The sequence below is a fragment of the Hevea brasiliensis genome, unplaced genomic scaffold (genome assembly GCF_030052815.1).
Source record: "Hevea brasiliensis isolate MT/VB/25A 57/8 unplaced genomic scaffold, ASM3005281v1 Scaf7, whole genome shotgun sequence".
NCBI classification, from domain to species: domain Eukaryota; kingdom Viridiplantae; phylum Streptophyta; class Magnoliopsida; order Malpighiales; family Euphorbiaceae; genus Hevea; species Hevea brasiliensis.
Window position 1 is genome coordinate 2,114,329 of NW_026615250.1, and position 8,169 is coordinate 2,122,497.

The 8,169-nt window shown below is 34.3% G+C and overlaps 2 protein-coding genes across 2 annotated transcripts; both read right to left on the reverse strand.

The window, feature by feature from the left end:
• Positions 1-1,520: 1,520 nt before the first annotated feature.
• LOC110633473 (bifunctional 3-dehydroquinate dehydratase/shikimate dehydrogenase, chloroplastic-like) lies at positions 1,521-5,449 on the reverse strand. The gene is made up of 11 exons (XM_021782081.2): positions 5,022-5,449; positions 4,675-4,910; positions 4,128-4,233; positions 3,740-3,958; positions 3,302-3,651; positions 3,116-3,179; positions 2,872-2,980; positions 2,625-2,774; positions 2,366-2,514; positions 2,108-2,270; positions 1,521-1,864 (listed from the first exon to the last, which is right to left on the reverse strand). Exons 1-11 carry the CDS (start codon positions 5,034-5,036, stop codon positions 1,821-1,823), a joined length of 1,605 nt encoding a protein of 534 aa, XP_021637773.2. The 5' UTR covers positions 5,037-5,449; the 3' UTR covers positions 1,521-1,820.
• A 552-nt stretch (positions 5,450-6,001) lies between these two features.
• On the reverse strand, positions 6,002-8,086 carry LOC131177667 (FRIGIDA-like protein 5). Its single transcript, XM_058142750.1, has 3 exons — positions 7,140-8,086; positions 6,756-6,934; positions 6,002-6,674 (listed from the first exon to the last, which is right to left on the reverse strand). The coding sequence occupies exons 1-3, from the start codon at positions 7,762-7,764 to the stop codon at positions 6,126-6,128; spliced, it is 1,353 nt and encodes a 450-aa protein (XP_057998733.1). The 5' UTR covers positions 7,765-8,086; the 3' UTR covers positions 6,002-6,125.
• Between the last annotated feature and the right edge of the window lie 83 nt (positions 8,087-8,169).

An 8,169-nucleotide genomic window follows, 5' to 3' on the forward strand; every position in this document is an offset into this window, starting at 1 on the left:
AGTTTTATTTAATTAATGAATAAAAGTTTTAAATATAATTTAATTTAATAAATATATTTTATATTTTTAATATATTAATTAAATTTTATATTTATTTTTAAATAAAATTTTAAATTAAAATATATTTTTATTAATTAAATTAAATAATTATCTTTTAAATGAGATCAAATAAATTTATATATTTAAATATAAAATATAAAAATAAAGTCATATTTTTTATAAAGTAATTTTAAAATATATATATATAATTAAAAAGAATATACCTCACATAAACTATATCATTTATTAAATAAAATATGAATTTATATATATATATATATATATATATATTTTACTCTAATTAATATGTTTATTTATTTAAAGAATACTATAATTCATGATAAATTAAATTTAAATATAAATTTTTTTCACTTATTTTTTTTTCTTTTCTTTATGAAGAAAATAATAGAATCGTAGAACCATCAACCATGCAATTTCATTTAAAAATAAATATAAAATATATTTTCTTTTTAAATACAATATTTAATCAATGGATTAAAAATGTCAAACGATTAAGTTAAATAATGATTATATCTAAAACTTTTAGATATTAATTAAATAAAATTTTAGGTATTATATTATAATTTATTATTAACCTTTTAAATTTAATTTTACCAATACAATTGTGATAAAAGTTAAGGTTTTGATATTTAATACAAAATTTGAAATTTTGAATATAATAGGATTTGACCCCAACGGGTTTTTTTTTTTTATATAATTTTTTTCAATTAGCCAAAGCAAAACAAAGAATAAGATGAGAATCATCAGAGCTGAAAGCGAAAAGAAGCAGAGGAAAGTGATGAAGATTAAAATATCTATAAGGAAATTGAATTTAGAAAGTGAAATGTGTGCTGCCTAGGGACAGCTAAATAATGGAGGTGGTCCATGATATGCAATGGAAGTGGAGAGAGAACATTGTGAGTTCAACAACCCAACCCAACCCAACTCCATGCATGCGAATGGCACCTTCCCTTCTCCAGCAGCCTGCAGGGGAACGGAGTTTATCGATCACCAACCTTCGTGCCTGCCTCTGCTTCTCAGTCATGTGCCATGGTTTTCTCAATGTTTCTACTCGTCCGATGTCTAGACATCATATTATCAGAAATGTTGTACGACACACTCTCCATCACACAAAAACATATGCTGACGACCAAAATTGTAGAGGGAAAGATTGTTTCACAGATAGTTCAATTTCACCTCAACTGCAATTCAAAACACCTATATTCTACAAACTGGTAGAGAATTATTACTACATTTTCTATTTAACATTTTATTTACGTTTTATCAACTTTATCCAGCCTCCATTGTTATTGTTAACAAAATTTCTTTTATGGTCCCTTATCCCATATTGTATCTTCACATGCTTACGTGGAGGTGAATTGTTAACAAAATTTTTTCTTTGCCTACCATGTGAGACCCCATGTATTTAATAAGTGAATCCCCTCGTACATCTTGTATCTTAGGTTCACAGTAGACCAGGCAAGAAAAATCTATTAATTTAAATATAGCACTGAAAGATAATGCTCTTGATGTTACTCATACATAAAACGCACTATTATACAGGGTCTACTAAAACATGCTTATGCTGAGATTAAATTTTTCATTGTACAATTTCTATTGTAAATCAATTTCTGTTCATGAAAATTCTGTTTCTGATGGCTTTACACTTGAGTTATTGGTAGAAATTGAGGATAGGACTTTATATGGCAACGAATTAATTTGCACCAACCAAATAATGTTGAAGCTGGTTTGAGCACTTCATCAGCTTGTAGAAAAATGCATCAGAACTTGGCTAAAACGATCTCTCGAATGAAATCTTTAGGTGCTGCCACAATAGACAACAAACGAAAGCTAGCAAAAGTGAGATATATTTGAAAACTACAGAATTGATAACTTCAGCAAATCAGGATTGGGGAACAGCCATAAAACAAGTATCTTAAGCTAGTAAGGTGCTTCAGAGTTGGGAATTTTAAAGAATGATTTCCAATTTGTCCTCAAAGTTAGACCCCAAAGGGACTTAATTTGGAATAGCCAATGTCAGAGATAGAGCAAAGAAATAGAAAGTTACCTTCTCTGCCCGTGAAGAGGTTGAACTGGCCAATTGCCTGTCTGAAGAACATTTCAACCCCACTCACTATGATTGCTCCTGCTGCTTCAGCTTCTTTTAATAGTCTGGTTTTTCTAGGCGTATAGACAGCATCAAAGACCAGCTGGTAGATCCCCAAGGTTTCCTTGAAACAGAAAAAAAAATGAACAGAAGGTTTTAAATTCAATAACAAAAAAGCCTGAAATTGAATTTTGTTCCTAGCTGTGAAGTAGAAAGAACCTCAGCTACAGGAATTCTATCTGTATTTGGATGCATTCCTAATGGTGTTGCATTTGCAAGGATTGCTCCATTCTCTGGCTGAAAGTGAACTAGACTTTCAAAAGGCTGAGCTTCACCCGAAACACCATGAGCTAGAGACTTTGCTCTCTCTTTTTAGACAAACATTAGAGATGAAAATGATTTTAGATTTTCCAGTTTATTAAGATACCACTCAGTTTGCTGCAGCAAAAAAAAAAGAAAATGATAATAATGTATATACCAAAATCAACATCGAAAATGATTACACGGGCTCCTCTACTTTTAGCACCAAATGCAAGTGCTCTTCCTGCCCCTCCAGCACCAACTAGCACAAATTGTCTTCCAGTTAGTGAAGAGCTAAAAGATGTTCTGCTATTGATGTATCCTTGTTCTGTAATATTCAAATGCACAATATCTATGTGTCAATAACTAGATTTGAAAATCTATCAATGACCAAAGGTACAGTATTGAGTATCCTATTTCATTACCTTTTAAAGCATCCTCCATAGCAGTTAATGAAGCCTCACTATCTGTATTATAACCTATCAGCTTCCCATCACCAGGCCTCCTAATAATAGTGTTCACAGCACCTATAGACTAGACAATCGTATAAGGTTCATTACAGTGAAATATAACAATATAAGATTGCTAATATCTAGAGCATGTTGATTATGAATCTCTGGACAATGTTGTTGATGTTGAAGCATTTTCAAACTCCAGGGTACTCAATACCTTGGCAATGGGGTCAATTTCATCCATGCATTTGAGTGCAACTTCCTTATGGGGGATAGTGCAGCTGCATACCGAAATAAAAACCATTAGTTTGCTCCAAGGAAATACAAAAGCCTTACTATTTTTCCGAGGAATTTTGGCAGGTAAATAATGCTGTGGCCAATGATTTCAAAGAAGGAGAATCACCTGCATCCAGAAGTAAAATCAACAGATGAATAGGTGTTGAAAAACTTCTCCACATCATCCACCAGAAAGTGCATGTAAACTGCGTTAAGACCAACAGACTTAAATGATGCGTTGAACAAGAGAGGACTCTTGCTGTGACCAACAGGCTTCCCAATAATGCCATACACTTTGGTATCAGGCCTCATAAGCCTGAAGTTGTATAAATCCAACATATCCTTTGCAGTTGGTTGTCCAGGAGCTGATATAGCACCTGCCTCCAGTGCACCATAACTCAGGAATCCACCAAACTTGGGGCTAAGCAACCGCGAAATCAAGCCCCTCTCACCCATAGCAATTCCGATTATTGGGACCTACAAAAAAATAATATGGAAACAGCTCGGATGAATGCATTTGAAATTTTCAAGAAACACTTTCGGGGAATGTGCACTGTTACCTTACCTGAGAATGCACCATAATCTGAAAAATACGAGCACAATCTGTAATGTCTAAAGCAGTTGTTGCAATCTTGACAATGTCAGCTCCAGTAGCTTGAATTCTAGCAACAAGACTGGCAATGGCTTCAGCAGATGGAGTATTATGAAAATTGTGAGAAGAAACAATGACCTTGAAGTTATCAGGCTTGCTTCTAGATATTGAATTGTTGAAGTCATAAGCAACCTGCAGAATATGTGAAGCATAAGAATCTAGCTTCATATTTACAATTACAACAGGGCTAACCCTCTCCTTTCCCAATTTCATTGAGATTGGAAGCCACAAACTCCTATAAGAAATCCCAAATTTTGAGTTAATGCTAATGTATCTAGCTACTCTGCAATGCATTAATTACCTCAAGCTCAATATCAATACAATTAGCTCCCAACTGCATTGCTAAACGAAGTGCATCCTGTCTTTTGATTTCATCACCATCATATTGACCACCTTCCCAAGTTGGTCTGAGAAGCAGGACAATTTTCATTTAGAGGGTTGTAATAATGAAGCAAAAGTTGCTATAATGGCCATTGAGCTAATAGCCGAACGGTTGAACACTTGCCTTATGATACAAGAGATCATGGTTTAAACTCCGTTAATATCCCACATTTGATTTGGGATAGGGTAATGTTTTACATGGGTTTGGCCACTCCTCCCTTGAGCTAATTTTTTTAAGTGAGTTAGACCTGTCTACGTCTATCTTACTTTTAAAAGTATAAGAATAAATATATATTGTGGAATCGCATAAAGGTTTTGACCCTCTTTAAAAAGTAAGATTTTCCCTTTTTTTTTTTTTTTTGTCATATATGCATTACAGTTAAAAAAAAAGTGTAAATACAATAAATAAATCGATAAATAACATTCAACAACAGATATTAAATTTTCAGACTTGGTCATTTCATTACCTGTAAGTGACCAGGGTGGGAAGAGGAGATTGTTTAATGAGGATTTCAAGATCTTGGCGAGGATTGAGGTTTTTCAGGCAGTCTATCCGGATTTCGACAACATCTGCACCTATTTCCTTTGCTCTTTGCATCTCAATCAACATTTGGTCGACAGTAGTTCCCATTAGTGGAGTACATAGCAAGGTAGGGCTGCTCTGAACTTCTTTAAAATCCAGTTGAAGATCAGACATTGTGAACTAATACAACACCAACACAAGAGTCAGAAAAATGATCAGTGAAACAACTAGCTGAAAATGCAGGGAAAGAAGTATAATGATAATGACATTCATGAATAAAGAAAAATGTACCGGAACGCTTCCCATGGTGGAGGATGGAGGTGCTGCTGCAACTAGATAGCTGCCAAGTTTCTTGAGAATTAAGACTCCTAGGAGCTGAGTTATAATCCGTGTAAGAGTGTCCAGTGATTTTATAGCACATGGTCTCTGAAACTAAATTTGAAGGTCTTTAACAACATTTTTACCACATTTTCTTGTTTTCAAGGCTCAAGACTGGAACTTTTGGTGGCAGCAGCCTACAGGTAACAAGCAATTTAAATGCGCCCTGGCCGTAATTGAAAATTAGGTGGAAGTGTTGAAACTGTGCTAATTGTATTAGCGTGCAGTTTTACTTAACCCAGAGATTAATTTACATCGCACAAGTAATCCTTCCCACCACACATTTTTAAGGATGAAATAGTAATTTGCCTATTAATTTGTGATTAAAGAGAAAAATTATCCAAATTTAGTTTTGCTGGAAAAGTAGTCTATGTAAATCTTATTCATTTTTTTTTATATTATTTAATTTTAATTGCTTAAATATTTTATATTTTTATTTTAATTCTTATATTTTTATCAAGACTCATTTATTTTTTTTTAATATTTATTTTTGAGCCTAAAAATTTCTAATCCCGCCTCCAGCAGCATCAGTCATCAAATTGGTGGAACTCATTCTCTAAGTCTGATACTCGATATGATTGTCTTGTCTACATGAGTTTACACGTCATTTTGTGCTGTGTTTTCTAGTAGTGTTTTAGTATTTTTCTTATGAATTGTTAAATTAAAATTAAAATTGAAATCATATCAATCATTTTAGTTTAAAAAATAAAAAAAAATTGAAACTGAATTAATTTTAAATTTAATTGATTTTAACTTAATTCTAATTTAATTTCAGTCAACCTTCTAGTCTAATAAAATATTTTTGAAATCGTGTTTTCCCAAAACAGTTATATCAAACATTCAAGTAGTGATGGGTAATCTTATGAACAAGCTTATTCTAAAGACAAGACATCTGACCAAACACAAAGTTAAATATATCGATTGCACAAATGTGGAAAATTACCACTGAAAGATACAGGAAACGCAACGATCACCGCGAATGATCATCATTCGCACTCGGGTGCAGCACTAGGTCGTTCAGAAGGGCACTGGATTCCAGTGTCCAAGATTAACATTTGTCCAACGGTAAGAGGAACTAACATTAGAATTATAGGAGTCAAACTGCATATTGTTAGGACGATAGCCTGCCAAACTATAGTGTCTGGGCGGTGGATACATGTAAGGAGCACCTTGAGTTGCAACAAAACCTGGTGGATGCTGCTGGGGAGGTTGCATTGAATGAACTACAGGTGTGCCACGAATGGATGCTTTTGGAGGATCCTCTGATGAAACATGTATTCTAGGACGCTTTTTTCCACTCTGCTGTTGCAGTTCAGTGTTAGGGGCAGTGACAGAAGTTGGTGCAGAGGAAAGGGAGACCTGCTGATCTAATTTAGATTTAGACGAGGAACAAGGTGTGATTTTGGCTTTTGCTTTTTCAATGATAAGAACTTTCTCTTCTTTCTGTTTTTCCAGTTGGACAATTTGTTCTTTGAGGATTGCAGGTGAGATGCCATCAATCTTGTAATCCGTGATGCATTTGACCACAGCTGTCAATGCTTTTACCTCTTTGACAATGGCTTGAATCTGCAAGGTTAATAAATCTTTACATGATATTCCTTAAGAAACTAATAATAGTCCAAAACAAAATACATTGTGATCATATACCTGCCCTCCATTAGATTTTCTCTTTTTCTTGGATAGTTGCTTAACATTCTTTTTGGAAGAATTGCTCAAATAGTCCTTTAAAATGGGTACCGGTGGGAACTTGTCGACCATATCTAATGCATAGATATATTTAACAGCCTCTATTGGCTGCTCCTTCTTAATGAGATTTTGAATAAAATCTGTTATGGCAAAGAAGTTACCGTAAATACCATCAAACTACTCAAAATGAGGCAATTGCTACTAGTAGTAGTAGTGAAAAGATATGTATGTTGCCATATGCAAAGAAAACTTCTCAACAGTTTCCATGAGTAACGCAAACTGTCACAGCATGGCATATTGAATAAATTAATGATGACAAAAATCAATACAGGACAAAGCACTTACTTGGGATCTTATCTGCTAAACCAAGTACTTGAACCAAATCAGCAGCCTCTTTACGCCACTCATCAGCATCCAGAAGAACAAGAAGTTTGTCTGCATCGAAAGTGGAGGCCAACCCATAGGCAGCTAAAAACTGTAGGAAACAAATGACCTCCAAATGATCATTTATCTTCTTTGCCAATGTTGTTTCCCAATAAAATGCAACTTTTTTAGCCTCTTCTTTTATATCAGGATTAATCTGGGGTGAGACCATCCTTAACTGCTCCAGCAATAAGATACAACTCTTTTTTGAAACTCGTAACTTGATGTCCTTATTTCCCTTCAAGTTGAAAGGATGGGAAGCATTAATTACATCCAAAACAAGCCTTCCCGGATCACATGCAAGTCGAAGAGCAGCAGCAATCTTACTATGTTCTAAATCATTATCCTCATGTTTTTTAAGTAACAGTTTCAAATCCTCCTTACTCCTGTTAAAAGAAAAAGCTTTAGGCTTATGCTGAGGATCCAGGGATGAAGAAGCCTCCTTGCTTTCTAGTGGTGAATCTCCTAATGAGGATTGCTGAGTCTTTGCATGGAAAGGATCAAAGCGGGTTGCTAACCAAGTGAAACAAGAAACATTGATTACCATTAAATTGGCCAACAAGTGAATCAGAAATATAAACCAAAAGAGGCAGGCAAAAAAGAGCGAAGTTGCACTACAAAAGCTGAAGCATTGGGTTCTCTAGGTAAGAACCTAGTAACAAATGACAATGGGAATGCATATATACAAATTTATCAAGGAAGTGCAGATAATTTATGTCCAGAATTCAAAGAGGTCATGGCAACAAAAAGGAAAATATCGTGTAGCAGTTACAAATATCAGGTAGTACCCAGTGCTGATTTTAAATGGTGCATAGGGATGAGTATTCTGGGTGTCCTAAGCTATAGCATATTAGCATTTGCATGTAATAGGAGGTGCATTCAAGGATGTATTATAATGCACAGAGCTAAGTTAAGCATACTCCTAAATGTACTAATCACACTAAATTATTCA

Excerpts from the sequence above, each read along its gene's own strand:
- LOC110633473 (XM_021782081.2), bottom strand. Across the intron at positions 4,234-4,674 it reads CCCACCCTGGTCACTTACAG|ACCAACTTGGGAAGGTGGTC; the intron begins GTAATGAAATGA and ends CCTGCTTCTCAG. Across the intron at positions 2,271-2,365 it reads ATAGAATTCCTGTAGCTGAG|GAAACCTTGGGGATCTACCA; the intron begins GTTCTTTCTACT and ends TTCTGTTTCAAG.
- LOC131177667 (XM_058142750.1), bottom strand. The coding sequence starts at position 7,764 with ATGGTAATCAATGTTTCTTGTTTCACTTGGTTAGCAACCCGCTTTGAT. Across the intron at positions 6,935-7,139 it reads TTTAGCAGATAAGATCCCAA|ATTTTATTCAAAATCTCATT; the intron begins GTAAGTGCTTTG and ends TTGCCATAACAG. Across the intron at positions 6,675-6,755 it reads GAAAATCTAATGGAGGGCAG|ATTCAAGCCATTGTCAAAGA; the intron begins GTATATGATCAC and ends TTAACCTTGCAG.